The sequence below is a fragment of the Anarrhichthys ocellatus genome, unplaced genomic scaffold (genome assembly GCF_004355925.1).
Source record: "Anarrhichthys ocellatus isolate YVR2014 unplaced genomic scaffold, GSC_Weel_1.0 scaffold29, whole genome shotgun sequence".
Classification (NCBI taxonomy): domain Eukaryota; kingdom Metazoa; phylum Chordata; class Actinopteri; order Perciformes; family Anarhichadidae; genus Anarrhichthys; species Anarrhichthys ocellatus.
The window spans coordinates 4,224,443-4,240,933 of record NW_022280059.1 but is presented as its reverse complement, the minus strand read 5'-3'; the positions used below and the strand labels follow the sequence as shown (position 1 = coordinate 4,240,933).

The window sequence follows — 16,491 nt, the reverse complement described above, 5'->3', positions numbered from 1 at the left end:
TCAAACACCATTTATTAAGATTTGTTAACAAATTAATTTTGAATGTACGTCAACAACTTTTAAAGAATGCATTATTCCAGCAAATGTGTGAGTTTTTTTGTCGAGTGACGACATTTGTGGCAGTGTGTGAGGACGCTAGAGCATGAAGTAGAATCCTGGACCTTTCCCTGCAATCACATTGTACAGTATTTCCTCTGACACAATTCTCTCCTGGGCCACAAATAAAAGAGCCCCATCTGAAATAAGAGCTCTGGGAATCGTCACTGCTTTTCCACACAGGGGGCTCCTACATTGTGACCCAGCAAGAAAGTCAGTGAGCAGTTTCCACAACAACTTTATGCTGCAATTTGGAATCAAAAACAGAAGGTGTGAGGACTGGATAAAGGTTGTTGTTTTCCTTAAAAGGTCTTTTACAGTGACTCATACTGTGTAGGGCAACATTTATAAGAACAATGAAGCACCTTTTCTGCTTCAGGGAAGGCACATTAAATCATAAACTAATACAAGTCTTTACCTTGAATGGCTTTAGGTGAATGTTGGTTAATGGTGCAGTATTTTTAAACCCCACTCTTGTTCTCATGTGCCCATCCAACCATCACCATTATGTACTGAGCAGTTGAAGTAATCGTTTGTCTCAGTTTCAGGTTTTGCTTGCATAATGCTGAACGAGGGAAAGAATATAATGATTTATGTGAGTTATTTCTGCAACCATAAAGTGTTGAAAATATGATCTAAAAGGCCTCCAAAATTGTATTGTCATTTCATCACAGCCAACATAACAAGATAACTATCATCCCATAGAAATCAACTCAAAGTCATATTTCCAAACAGAGGCGTAAAGCCTCGGACAAACTTTCCTCGTGTCTGCGGTTGCATTAATTCTACAATTGTAGGTCTGTAGGCAAATGTTTATTCATGATATGGTCATTGAAAGTTTAAGAAAAGAAAGTAATTGTATTCCAAATTTGGACAGAGCACTGAGAGTTAAATCACCTCCATAGTTGTGGTTCATATGTTAATCTTAAAGAACATTCCCTGCTGAGAGCAAAGCCTTGCTTGCTTTAAGTCATGCAACTCTCTCTGACCCAGCACCTTTGTTCAGAAGCGCCTTTCTTTTAGGCGCCTTTCTTTTCGGTCCCTCAAATGTCGCCTCACAGTGACCACTGTGTAAGAGCGGACACAGAGGCGACAACAGCCAGAATGGAACCTGCGGAGCGGCCAAAATAATGGTGGACCAGTTGCATGAAAGTCAGTGCTTGTAGAAAAGTGTTTCGGGCCTGTGAAATCATAACAGTTCTAAATCTTTCAAGCCATGGCCAACTCGTTACTGCTGATACGAGGCTTAAGGTGATTAGACCACAGCGCTCTCTCTCTCTGCTCTGCCATGTGCTTTCTTTCCTTCAACAGGATTATCATATCCCTTTTCCCTTAATTGGAGAGGTGAAAAGTATGCTGGTATGTTCTAGAACCCAGAGACAACTCATTTTATAAAGATGATAGAAGTTATGGTGATAGAATACATTTCTGTCCATCACAAAAATTAAGCTCAGTCATAGATTTTCTTCGGAGCAATATTTGCTATTGGTTATTCTTGAACTTAAATGTAGTCAGCTGACCATTTTGTCTTAAATTTTTTGTCCTGGAAGCAGCATTGGGCTAAAAATGTCAAAGTCTAAAGACCAGATTAAGGGCCCAGAGACTACAATATTCATCATACACTACAATATCAAAGTCTTAGATGGAATGATATAGTGACATTTTTTGTTTTCAGAGCCTTACTACTTGTGGGGCTTTAAGTGTATATTTTTTTGTTGTGCCAGAAGAAACCTCATTGTACTGTTCTCAATTGAACTGGTTCATCCCTCTCAAAATCATGAATAGCCACAGTTAATTTCCTGATCATTAGTTTTCAACGTACCTTGTCATGCATGGGCCAACATTTTAGTCAAGGAGAAACCTTGACATGGATAAAGGTCGAAGATCTCCCAAATTATTAAGAGTCATCTTGTGGGGACCATGAATATTCATAAAATCATCCTGATTAATCTCAAGCTGTATGGCAGCCTGGTCAGGATCAAAATGTTGGATGGACAAACCAATAGATTGACTAATCTCTCATCTCCATCTTTTGGCTCTGCTGCTCAGATCTAAGGGTCGAGATAGTTATTTTGTAAACAATACATTTTTGCTGTTTACTTAAGACGAATAATAACAGTTCGATAAAGTTTCTCTGGCTTTGATAAATTGTAATTATTATGAGTGAATTGGCTTAAACAAGGTGCTTAAATCTTTGTGGCTCCCACTACAGGTGTGAAACCTGATTTTGCCAGCTACCTATCATTACAATTTTCCCCCATATAAGAAAACAGTCAAATTAAAAGTGTATTCATAGCTTGAGCTTCCAATCTCCCTTGACTGCAGCGTAAGAGTTGTGGTAAAATGGTTATACTTCACCAGTATTCAGATGTAATGCCTTTATTATGAAATAAAAACAAGGTAAAATAAGAATCTCCCATGGCTTTATCTTCCTGTGTGGTCCGTTTTAATACTATTTGAAAGGACTCTTTGTGAATCACAAGCATACAACTAAACTAAACTCGCTGGCCTGTGAGCACTTTGCAGGTCCTGTATACACTTGTTCATTTATCTCTATAGTTTTATATGACGTCTTTAATGCTACAGAAAAACACAGTTATTGCAGATCATGGAAACTATTAGCCCACAAAGCCAATTTGCATTATATGATCATTAAGTATTTTTAGATGTATTCTGTCTATTGAACAGGATTCACAGGCTTATCCCAATATATCCTGCCTAATCAGTGTGGTGCTGGCTCTGTGGGCAAAGGGCCGCCTGTCTGTCTGCCTGGTTGAATGAACAGGCGAGAGTCCATGGGGCATCGTGGCCCCACGATGCTTCACGGTGACCAAATAAGGGCTGTCTGCAACATGTATTCTGGGAGGAGACAGGGGCACTAAGTTGGCACAGTCCAGTATCTCACATTCTTTGGCCTCTCTCAAAAGGCTTCTGTCCCTCAACACACATCCAGTATGTAAGTGAACAGAACTTGTGTTGAGAAATGCAGCTACATGAACTGCACAAGACATGTTTAAAGGTTCATTATTCACCATAGAGAGGGTGTGATACAACGGATTTCCTTCCCTTTCCTCGTCATGAGTGCTAAAAAGTTTACTAGAAACCAACAAGACAGAGTGCAGGCAGGCAGTCAACTAATTCAGTGAATGAATTAAGATGACTAACCACTGGAATTTGTAGGACTCCTGCTATAACCACATGGTTTTAATGAGAATGTGGACATTGTGTAAAATACAGTCTAATATAAAGTTCATATACCTTAGCTTATGCGATGTATTCACTGCTTATGATGTACGTTTCTGTATGAAACTGCACATCAGTGCAAAGACCCCAACATAAGCGATACCGATATTGTTCACTAAATTCTGTCTCACTGCTCTAAGTGCCGGTTAAAGATTAACTCTGGTGTTTTCCTTGGGGCCTCTTTGAAGTAGACTTACTCCAACTCATGCTTATCTTAATTAGAAAGAAATCTGGAGGAGTGAAGTGGTCCTTTGGAAACGAGCACCTCCACTCCCCAGCTCCCTGAAGGCCACACCACAGCTTTGCGGGCACTTAACGGCCTCCGAAACTCAATATTTGCTCATGTCATGGTGCGATTGCATGTTGTATAAACTGTGAACATACATTATTTTTCTGAAATTTGAAAGCGCTGCTGGATGTATCCTCCTCAGATCTTGCCAGATATGAAAAATGTATGATTAATAGAGCCACTTCATGTTTGTGAGTACTGTTGAAAGCAGACAGGTGTTTAACGTGATTCATGTTGAAAGGGAGAGCTGCCTCTTTGATGCTTAGCTTGATGTATAGGCTCTTTCTTTCATGTAAATAATTGTTCAAAACATAACCATTTCATGCTTTTATTGAAATGTATAAGTTACTTGGGATAAATCCTAACCATACACAGCTCTAAAATGTCCCTACCTGAGTGTTTGATTTTAGAGAGATGATTATATTCTCCATTTTCTAGAATTACGCTTGAGATCAAGTGTATCAGCCGTGTCCTAGCTATTTCAAAGTCTATGCCAAAGTGTGAAATTACATAAATAGCCAAGACCTTCTCTGTTTCCATTACCTCAGTGGAGGACGGTCTCCTTCTCGACTCAGAGATCACACAAGCAGTGTTTACCGGTGGCATGCGTGCCATGCAGCTGGCTTTAATCCAAATGGAGTAGGGAGGTCCTGTCATACACAGGTCACCTGTCTCCAGAAGAATGATGTGGAACACACAGGAAGCGTTAATCCTACACTGTGGTACACCTCAAGAATGTATGAGGTGTACCATGTATCACTTGAGACATTTTCATAAATAAGAGAAACAAAACATGTTTTGAGAGTCTCTGATTTCAGTCGATATAATAAAGTAAGTTAACTCCGCATTTGCTATATTTGTTGCTTTTAACACATCCTTTAGTGGAATGCAACTTTAGAGTCAGGGATGCATTAACATTGCTGCAGTGTTGCCTATTTTCCAAGAGATAAAGTAATTCTGTGTTCATGAAAATTTCATGAAATGTATACAACTAAATGATTCAAACAATGTTAATTTTGCAGGAGATAAAAATAGAGCAGTTTCTCGTATCATTTCTGCTCAAGCTTCACAGTTTCTGCAGCCTTTTGTCCCAATTACAGCTCGGTGTTTGCATCGCCGAGTCTGTCTGAAGTTCACTCTGAAGGGATCTACAATTTTCAAGGAACATCAGTCTCTATCTTCTGTATTCGTCCTCTTTCAAGCATTTTTGATAAAGCCCATTTGTCCAGGTAACCAGAACTGCAAAGATAAATCATGGAAAGTCATGTTTCTTCTGCATCTCACTAAATGCTTAGTTTTCACAACTCCAGTCAGTCTGTCTGTAAAGTAGAATACATCAAAGTGACTCCTTGTGTTCATTATGGATCAGTGAACTTTATTCAGCTAAATGATTTAAATCAGTTGTTGGCTTTGTACGAGATGGAGGGAAGCAATTTGAGTTCCCCTTTGTCCTTGTGCGTCACACTGACTTTTTGTTCCAGTTATGGCACAATATTGTCAAAAAGCATCGATGTCCAGGCATTAAGACCCAATTATTATACTACGAAATATTACACTATCAGACCAAATGAAAGAGCAGGTGCAGAGAATATTTCATACACACACACTCAGACACACAAAGTCGTAAATGCTTACACCCTCACAAATAATAAAACACCCAGGGTGAATGTGTATAGGTCTCACCGTGCCCATCGAGGAAGGAAATGGACACAGCGGAGCGGTCAGCCGAACGTAACAGATTTACGGACCATAACGACTTGGGTGGGGTGGGGTAGAGACTCTCAGTCGGGCCTAACATAAACACCAGGAACACTCTGACCAATGTCCCTGCTGCCTCCCAGCGGTTTCACTTTTATTACACAACTTTCAGTACCCGCCAGATGTTTAGTGGCTCAGTCATCTGTATCTCATCCTTCCGATCCAATACAGCAGCAGACACAAGCTCTCACTATGCAGCCTGGTGGATGCATTCCTGTAGATTTCCAGGAATCAGTGGATAATTATTTAGACTGCCAGTCAGTGCTCTGGAAATTGAAATAAAATCAAAGTGTGGTGTGGTTTGAGTATGACCCAGTGTGGGTACGTCTTTGCACTACTTTTGTCAGTGTTTGTGTACCTGTGTGTGTTTGATGCCTGTGTAAGTGGATCTGCTTTGAGTCTTTCTAGCCATAATGGTAGCAGTGATGCCCTCCTTAGCCTCGGCCTTTGAATCCAAGTTCAAAAGGCAAGGATGACATAACCCAGTTCAGACAGGAATCAGAAACCTTTTATCTTAATTATGAAATGAAGCAATTAGACGGCACAAACTCCATTCCCTTAGCATAAGGCCTGTGCACCCCTCCTACCTTCCACTGAGTGCTGGCAAGGAGTTTAAAAGTCAAGTCCTAAGGGTAACCAAGAAATCAATCTAATAAGGGGTATTCAAAATTCCTGTGCCAGCCCAGAAACAAAAAGCTATGTTAATCTTCCCAAACATTATTATTTAATAGATTGTTACGTCCCAGAGAGGCTATCTGACCAACTGTATCTGTTTGCAGGAGGCAACAAACTGAAGAACCAGCAGTTCCGTTTGAACTGGGCTTGGATCTCTTTAGAGAAGGAACACTACGTGGTGGATGAAGAGGTCAAGTTCCTGGAAGTGGTGCTGAAACGTCGGGGCTACCTGGGGGAGACTTCATTCGTTAGTAAGTAGAAACCACCTTTGATTTTAATGAAAAAATGTTGATCTTAAAAAATAATAAATGAATGAGTAAGTAAATAAATACATGAATGTAATATTTAGAAAATAAAAATATTGACTAGATACTACAGAATAAAAGGTAGAAGTGACAAATTAAAAAAGGACCATGAGATACATGTGCCATATTCTATTCATTAAGGTAAGTACAGTGGATGATAACAAAATATGCATATTTGTTTGTGTTGTAGTATAAAGACTTAATATATTCCTGCATCCACACCAAAAACTACTCAGTTGTTGCTTTGCCTAAGGATGTATTTACCACAACATTTCACTGAATCTGCTGATTCTTCTCAGGTATCCTGAAAGCTAAAGTTCATACAGACAAAGAAACAAACAAAATGAAAAACAAACACAGCACACAGACACAACTTCACGCAGACTTATATATTACAGGAAAACTCTAAGGCTGACCTAGACACCCTTTAAGGTCACACAGGTCATGACCTTTCACCTGACTTCTCCGACCAGTATTTACGTTTCAATCGGACAAAAGCACAGGACAATCCCTCAGGGACCACATGTGCACATGAGAAAGGTCACCCAAAGTTGGTGTCCATGGAAAGGCGCCATTGCAAATGTTAGTCGAGGAATTTTACTGTCCGGAACTAAACAGACAATGACTCTTAACACAGTTTAAAAAAACAAGCTGCTGTAAGTATTTATGAGTGGCAGGAATTCTAACTCGGGGCACCGTTATTCTGTCCATAAAAAATGAGGTGTGATTAAGGTGTCCTGAAGTTAAAGGTCAAATCTCATCATTTGCTCTACTGCTGTCTGTGTCTTTGTAGCCACAGGGCGTCTCTGAGGTGATATGGGAATTCTGCGGACTTTAATAGTGTCTCACACTATATCTGCACTATCTCTGCCACTCTGTGAAATGCAATTTTTACATTTTTAGGCAGATAATCACACGCTCTAGAGATATACAGGCAGATATAGTTGATAATAATCCACAGTGAGAAGCAAATAGCTGTGATTTAAATTATGTTGTTCGTGTTGAGACCAAAACAAAAGAAAAATCAACTGAAATGCCTGTGATGACCCCACAGTAATCTCTTTGCAAATTAATATTAAACAGCAAAATGTATGTTGTGTAAGGAGCTCGGTCAAACAATCTCATAATAGTCCTTTGTATTGGTTTTCTAGAGCATCGCTACTGTTTTATTAATGGTTGCATTATAGATTAAAGAAGCGCCACATTGAACTTTGGATGCGCTCTGTGTTCAGTGCCCAGAGAAAACATGCCTTGAATTTTCAAAATGTTCAAAATGACTGTTGTGTGCTTTCAAGTCCAAACCATAGCTTTTCGTAGTGCAGTTTTCTTATGATTGAGGCAGCTTGAAGGGGAATGATAATGGATGAGGGAGGCTGATGTACCTCTCCATACCGTGATGGAAAGCACACAAAAGAAGCTGCAATTTAATTTTTTTTTCAAGTCAGTACCATTTTATTTTACAACGCCTTCAAAGTACCAATAGCAATAAAGTTTGTCTTTCTAAATGCATGAATTGTGAAATCTTTTATGTTGTCCATTTCCCATGATAGTAAGACATGTTTACATCCCCAGGCATTGATTCTTTCATCACACACCACTCTGTAGCTTTTTCTGTCAGTCCTATCAAATGGCTTTGGAAATATATATTTTTCAATTTCTTACCAAGAAAAACATTTGCTGACCTAACTGAAAGCACAGTTTTTGGCTTGGGATGTGACCTGATTATATTAAAATCTACAGAAAGTAAAAGAACACTTCAATAAGTAACATTGTTTTTTTAGTAAGAAACATTTTACCTAAGAAATAACTATTTTGGATGGATTATTTTTTGTCATACATACTTTAAAAACATCTCAGCAGCATTCCCCCTGCAGGTACACTACTAAAAACAGTGCAATATCCTGTCCCAGTAACGTAAAAACAAACAAAAACAAGAGCATTCATTACTTTCTCACAGTTATCATTTGGAGTTTGCAAAAGCAGAAAACCATGTTTGCAGGCCACCAGCAGCCTGACAATTCAAGCCATCCATCTGCCTCAGTGTTGCGATGAGATAGTAACTGATCCCTGGCCAGTACCTTCTCATGAAGACTGGGGATATCTCTTCTTGCCCAGCCCCGCCTGAGTGAACACTGATCAGAGGAGCCCAGATGTGGGCTGCTTCTTCACTGGTCAATGTGCACATGTGCAGGTGTCACCAGTTTGGAGGCTACAGAGAGCCCACCTGCCGCGAACCCTCAGAGTAGCTGCTGTGATCCGGGCTATCCAATCCAGGCATTGTGCAGGAGATGGTTTGGAGCAAATCTTACTCTCTCCTCTCCTAGCTACTCTTTGAAGACTGCTGATTTTTCGAGCTCCATTGAACTTGACCGCTTTATCTGACCACATATGTGCGGGGGCCTTTTCCTTCCGTCTGTACTTGCATATCAAAGCCCACTTTTTATTTTCATCAAAGAACAGAATGGTAATTTTCTTAAAAGCCCAAACCCATGCATTTCTCAATCTGTGGTCTTTTGAAGATCTTCCGTAGTCCTGATGCAATATTTCAGTTTTTCCTCTTCTCTTTCTTCTTCCCTCAGTTGTAAACAAACAGCATTTTTTTTAAGTTGCAGTTATTCATGCTTCTACTAGTGCTTCATTTATACAGTAATAATGTATTCTACATTTATGGAAGCCTATAGGATTGCCGTTGGGTTTGCGGTTATGTTCTCTCTATTTAGTGGCAGACCCCTGCTGCTTGTTGTGTGGCCAGACAACAAAGACAATGGAGAGACTGTGTGACATTTCACCAGCTTCAGTGCTCCCACTCAACAGCAATCCTGCCAGTGTCACAGCTATAGTGACTGTAGGCCCCATCAAACAGCTCACATGCTGAAGGTCAGACATTGTAAGTCAGCCTCCAATCACTGCTGCTGAGACTAGGCTGACATGAGGAGTAATTGGCTTTGTTCCCACCATGGCCATTGGAAACACACTGGGGGTGAGAAACTGCACCGAGAAGATGGGCAGATATTGTCGGGTTAGACCAACTGGGACCTGACATTTTCTTGGAAAAACAGTTGTTTAATTGTATAAAGATACAATCTGTGCAACTGTGACCATTCATGGTCACACAGATATCAGGACGCACAGAATGCACATGCATTACACAGAAATATGTTTATTAAAAGATAGATTTGAAACATTAATATTAATGGTTGTTGGTATGAAAACCTGACCAAAGTGATACATTCTCTGACATGCCTGATGCGAGCAGATGCTACCTGATTATAATAATAACCAATTTTTTCCCACGTCCTTCCTAAGGTATAGGCACCACGGATGGCACTGCACAAAAGGACAAAGACTTTCGGGGGAAATCTCAGAAACAGGTGCAGTTCAACCCAGGCCAGACCACAGCCACCTGGAAGGTGCGGATCCTGTCAGATAGCGAGTACGAAGTGTCAGAGACCTTCCAAATCGTTCTGTCTGAGCCAGTGATGGCAGCCCTTGAATTCCCAGAGATTGCCACTGTGGAGATCCTGGACCCTGATGATGGTCAGTAATGATAAGTGTCTACATTTAACTATCTTGCTTACAATGTTGATTATGCTTAGTTTTAGTGAGATTAAATACATTCCTTTTAAAAAAAACGAAACAAATATTGGCAAGGCCCCTTACTTTTTTTGCATGTTCGGGCTTTTTTGCCTGACAATGAAACACACTCAGGTGGAGCTACAATGGAGTTTGACGGCCAAACATTTTCCAGCTTTGTGAAATATTGTTGGGCGTTTGATGTCACATGTCTAACAGTAAATGATGTGACATCATTTTGCATAGATGTTCAACAATCATACAGAAAGAAATCCATTGAAGAGGGGACAAAGATGTCAGTCATATTTTGAATAGGGGGTGCAGCGTCAATGGCCGGCACACCCATAATACACTCGTTGGCTACTTGAAGGGTAGCCAACAACAAATAACACAGTACATGAGCTTTCTCTGTGAGTTAGAACATGAAAAAAACATAAAGAAAGAGAAAGAAGGCAATGCATTTTTAGGGACAGCAGATAAAACAAAATGATAGACAAGTCATCTAATTAGGTTACATCTAAAGGAATGCATTGCATTTTACAGATCTGTTAGAGTAACTAAAGGTGTATCTTTTTTTAGCAGCAGAGATGTCAGTTAAGGTCGAAGAGTCATCTCAGCTGAAATTCTGATTTAAGAAAATGCTTCTCTCTATCTGCCCAAGGACATCAGAGCACATGACATTTTGAATACAGAATTAATTCACATGGAAACTGAATGCTGAGAGGAAATAACAACATCTTGAACCCAACTTTAAATGTAAATAGCTACATAATGAATAAAAAGCAAACCATATTTATGGGCAGTATTTTCTTTCCACAAGTGTAGATAAACAATGTCAAAAGGACATATGGATATAACCAAGCTGACCTCCCTTGCATCTGAAATGAGCTCTACGAGAACAGATTAACGGTGTTACTGAAAACAGCTTGACTGGGATAGAGCTGAGATAGATAACTGCACAGTATAAATATGGATGCTGCTCCTCCTCATCCCATAGGACTTCATTGGGTGAAAAGGAAGAAATCGCTGTCAATAATGTATACTGATTAACATGTTTAGTTGGAACTTTGTTTCACAGAACATCAGTCTCCAGAGGGCAGTCAACAAAACTGGCGGCTATCTCTCCATTTTTGTTTCTTTATTCCTTTAACAGACATTGTCTTGCAACAGCCATGTGTTTATTATCATATCATTATACTGTTTATGGTTCCGAAAGATTTAATGTGTTTTGGCCTCTCAAGGTCAAACAAACTCTTAAGGCTCATAAAAATATATTTTTTGTTGCTTTTCACTGAGAACAGAACGATGGAATAGCCTAGGGGCTGCCACCATGAAACTGTGAAAAATAAATGATCTCACACCAGCTCAGGCTGAAAACAGCTTAGCGTTTGAAACAAGAAGGGAACAGTGGCCACAACATGCCATGCAATTGCTTGCTTTGTCTTTAGGGAGGGAGAGGACGTCAGGTTAAGATCTGTTGACTTACCAACACCTTGTTAATGTGGGTGAACACAACGCTCACTGAGAGGGAGACAAAGCCTGTGTCTGAGCTCTTTTGTTTTATAGCCGAAATGTTGCAAGCTCATTACCTTCCTGGTTGTCATATGCAGCTCATAGAAGGAAGGAGACAAAGAGTTAACACACGCTTTTCATTGAAGCCTATTTTTGTGAACCTTTTAGATTAAAGTGTGTGAGACACAGATTTGTAATTCTAATTCCCTTAAGGACTCCTTCTTTTCAGAATCAGCATTGTCTTACAGATAACATTTTCCTCATGTGCGTCTCTCTGTGTATCAGTGTAAGCCGACTCCGGGTTGTAATATTGCTGCAGATAAACAAACAGTAAACAGTGGCTTTTGAATAAACATGATGGAAGCAGAGCCGTAATGAGAGCTATCATTGTGTGTAAGCCTGTGTGTCAAATGTTACTAATGCAAATAATGTCACACATGATTTGATGTTTTGAAAGCTTTTCCCTTTTCTTCATCTCTTCTTCATTTTTCAATTCGATTCACCTGATATTCGAATTATCACATTCACTTTGCCAGACAACTGATCATAAACAGTGTAGTGAAGGGCAGGGTATACCCACCTCTTAGGAGAGTAGACCGACTTCTTCGTCTGCAACCTACCCATCTACCTAGTAGTAAACCCACCTCATCAACGACCACTACACCACTGATGCTACAGAAGTCTGATAGAATTTAACATATTCTAACGCACTATGTCTGATGCGTGTTGATTTTTCTCATACACAGAGTCAACAGTGTTCATACGCTCAGCCACATACAACATAGAGGAGGACATTGGTGAGCTGCTTATCCCAGTGCACAGGAGTGGAGATGTCAGTCTGGAGCTGATGGTCATCTGCTACACTCAGCAAGGTAACGCAAGAACTGTGTGTGGAAATTTTGGGGGTAAATTTAAAAGTGAAGAGAATCATTTCTAGTCATATCATCCTAAGGTAGTATTTCAGTGATGCATGTAAACGTTGTTAATGAAAAAACAATTTAAAAAGGAAAATCATATTTTTGTATCGATTTTTATGTGAAAAAAAGTATATTTTGTGTCGTGACAAAGTGTGGATGATTAACTTTGCTTTCTGTAATTCTGTTTTCTTCCCACTCAGTTTCGGCCACAGGCACCATCCCCACCATGGTGCTCTCCTACTCTGATTACATCTCCAGGCCTGAGGACCATCACAGCATCCTGCGCTTCGACAAGGGAGAGGTGGAGAAATCCTGCCGGGTGGTGATCATTGATGACTCCCTGTATGAAGACGAAGAAAGCTTCAATGTCACCCTCAGTATGCCTATGGGGGGCCGTCTGGGCTCAAAGTTCCCCGCAGCACGAATCACAATCATCCCTGATATGGAAGACGGTAAGATGACATTTCACTGATCAGAACTGTAAAATGGAATGCAATACGGTGTCAAATAGTCTGTTCAGGTTCAAGAAATGAAATGGCATTGCTTATTGAATACCTTTATGGCATTTAGAGATAAGTCTTTTTGTTCCTTTCACTTTCAAAGGTTTTTCAATTGTGATTAAAGCCTCAAGAAAAGGCAGAGTGAATTTGTTTCTTGGTTAGAAGGGCTTTTATATGATTTAGACGGCGGTGTTAATGTATTTGTAATGGATAAGCACTTCGACAATAGCTGAAAATGAGTTTTAAAAAAGGCTTTGTAAGTGCAGTATTTTTTGCTGAATTGATCCAAAGAGAGAAATTCAAACAGTTAGGAAGGTGGGCAGACAGACTGCAAATATTGTTGTGCATGTAAAATGTGTATTTGAATGTGAATTTCTTTCGGAGTGTGTTTGTGCTTGCCTGACAACTTCTCGGGATGCGTGAGTGTGCGAGCCTCCTTCCTGGAGACGAAGTCTTTATCTCGCATCTGCAGGCTGAGACTGGAGGGCTGATAGTAGTCTCCCATATCGTCCTGACGCCTCTTTGTTCCCCGACACCTGACGGCCATTCCTCAGGTTCCCTATCGCTCTGACAATCTCCGGAAGCACTGCTCTGAAGTCAAGACTGTGATCGCAGGCAGCCAACACTAGAACTGAAATCCCCGACATGATTGCAAAATCGTCTTTTTTTCCTTGAATCAAAACCCATTTGAAGCTACATAATTGGGGTGATGATGCAATATTCAATTCAGCATTATGTTATCTAAAGTCTTGGTTTAAGTAGTTAAGAAAATTCATGACCATTGGAAAATTATTCATTTTTTGCATGTATTTTAAGTTATTGTCACTGAGATTTATTTTCCAACTGCTCAAACTACTCAAATTTTGAGTCTTCCTTGAAGAGACCCTCCTATTTCATAGTACTGTACATGTTGCTGAAAGGGTCACAGGATTTAATGTGAATTGTAAAAATATCATGATTTGAGTACAGCGTAGCGCTGATCCTGCTAGCTAATGAATCTCCAACGTAGAATGAAATGTGTGGTGCTGGTCAGTGACGATGCTCCTGCTCACACCTTTTCCCCTAAACATGACGACTGCTGAAATAATCACATCAATTAGTGAATAATCTCCAGTGCTTTAAGCAAGTATTCAGACATCAACGATAGAGCTAAGGATGTGAATCATCCATCCATGAACCTGTGCTGAGGAGGTCTTGTCTTTGAGGCTACTGTAGCAGCAGTTTTCAGACTGTGTAACAGGTTATTCTCCTCTACTACTGTGGGACTCAAAGCACACACACACTTCAAGTGAATTTGACCAGTTTGAGGAAAGAGGAGGTTACGTGGTTGGAATGTTTTATTACTGTAGCACCATCCGGTGTAACCTGAGAGTGAGTACAGGGCCTTTTGACCTCCACTGCTCCTGGGTATTGACTCCAGTCTGCCAAGGCAGCTGCTGAGTCACACAGGTTTTTAATAGGATGTACACCTTACGCATTCAGTGTGCTTCACACTCTTCAATTGGAATTTACCTCTACAACTATTACATTTCCACAGTGTCACTGTCTTTACGGATGACTCTGACTCTAACAAGTCTTCCATGTCTTTACAACTGCCAGACAGCTCATTGATTGGAGACGTTATCGATTAATGTCTTACTATGAATGTCTGACTCTGTCACATACTGTTGTTTGCATTTATATTTAGGATGAGGGTCAAAGCTGTTTGAGAAACATGGGGGCTGACAAACAAAGCATATATATATTAGAAAGTACTAGATTATATAAGCCAACTTGAAGAATGCTTTGGAAGTGGTCTCAGAAGAACAAAGGCAAAGGCTGTTTAAGAAAGTAGTTATTTACTGGGGCAGTTTCCTGTTACTAATAAATAGCATCTTTATGTTCATGCATTACTGCGTTTTCATAGTGTGGGAATGTAAACTCTATTTTCATGATTGCCCCTGGTTTATTGAGAATCAGCCATCGTGCAACTGTTATAAACAATGACTTGCCTGAGTAATCCAATTTTTGGGGCTTGAAAAGTCAATTAATTATAAAATATACTGGAAATATTCTCGCTCTGCATATTTGAGATTTCCTGGCATGCATTTGTATACATTAGGGGTCCTCTGGCTGAGTGTATTATCACACAGAAACAGGAGAAAAGAAGGCTCAGTGCTTTTTAGGATTAACTTGACTCGGACTGACAACCAACAGTCTGTACCCAGGTTTATTCCTGCTTTATCTGTAATCGAGTTTTTCTTGGCTCTGGCTTTGTCAGGGTGTCTGAGTGACAATCAAAATCTACTTATGCATATCAGCTGTCAGAAAGCTCCGCACTCACAAGGGTGCCATAATTGTAAAGGCCAGAATACAGCCTCCGTTCCTGGAAACATTCTTTGTGTAGATTTTATTGTTATTGTGAAAATTTAGATTTTTACTGTTGTCAAGAATTTCAATGTGACATTGAGAGAAACAATGCCTGAAGCTGTTGTCCGACAGCTTGGCTCGTTTTTATACCGACACAAGACATCAAATTGACTGCCTGAATACACATGCACACACAGACACACACACAGAATGTGTGTAAAGTTTGTGCAGCAACACCTCCAAAGTATGAATTGGATTAGGTGCTGGGGGTGTTTAGGTTGCCTGCATCCACTGAATAAATGGAGCGTGAAGAGCAGGGAAAAATACGGTGGTGCCAAGCCTTCATATCTCCCTGAAGGAGGTGATAATGAAATGGCTTGAGTACTGATGGTGAAGTAAATGGTAAATAGCTCTGAGGCAAGCAGAACAAGACTAATCTGCTGTCTGGAAGGGTAAAATGGCAGCAGGGTATTCATTCCCACTCTTAAGTTCAGCTATACTGTCTTGGTATTAGATTTAAGTACATACTCCAGGTTCCTAACTCCCCTCCAGTATATATGGAAGGGAGGCAAATGGGGGCATCACATCCTTCTTTGTCATCCCTCTTGCAGCGGTAGCTGTGCACTGGGTGTACATGGAAGGAAGGAGTCGATGCATGGCCGAGCACCTGTCCCTGCCTGTGAGAGGTCTATGCTGGGGCTCCCCAGGAGGGCTTTCAGCAGCTACACCGAGCCTTGGGCTCACAGTTCCTAGAGACACAATCTACTGATATCAGCAAAAATGCATTTCAGCAATATGTCTTCTATTCAAGCCAGGCAAACCAGAGTAGCACAATATGATGAAATTAGAAGCCACAGGGCACCAATGTGTGCACTCCCTGCTCCGTGCAAACACACAGTCTTGGCCACCTACATGGGTACAAGCACGTGCAAGGAGCTCCTATTGTCTGCCAAATGTTTGATGTTAATCTGACAATTTATGGGAATCTAAATTGAGAATGTTTATAGCTTTCACAACTAAATAAGTTGAAGTTTACTGCAATAATAACCAGTTTTGTAGAAACTTTGCCATGGAAAAGAAGGCTCTTTCCAACCAAAACATTAATTTCACTAATTAGCACACCTTATTAACCTGCAGAGAGCGAGTAATTAAAATCAGCTTTGTTTGAAATGAAAACCAGCAGACTTACATGGCACAGGAATTGATATTTCTGCCTCTGAAGGAACTTTGTTGGCAACTGATATCAGACACCAAGTATAACCAAAGTCGAGAAG

General features: G+C 40.3%; 1 protein-coding gene across 1 annotated transcript in view; it reads left to right on the top strand.

Moving 5' to 3' along the window:
* frem2b (FRAS1 related extracellular matrix 2b) overlaps nucleotides 1–16,491 on the top strand; it is a 50,385-nt gene that overhangs the window by 17,771 nt on the left and 16,123 nt on the right. The window contains exons 3-6 of the mRNA XM_031863763.1: nucleotides 6,166–6,312; nucleotides 9,673–9,903; nucleotides 12,198–12,323; nucleotides 12,569–12,820. Coding sequence (XP_031719623.1) covers nucleotides 6,166–6,312; nucleotides 9,673–9,903; nucleotides 12,198–12,323; nucleotides 12,569–12,820 — 756 coding nt within the window. The remainder of the gene's footprint in view (nucleotides 1–6,165; nucleotides 6,313–9,672; nucleotides 9,904–12,197; nucleotides 12,324–12,568; nucleotides 12,821–16,491) is intronic.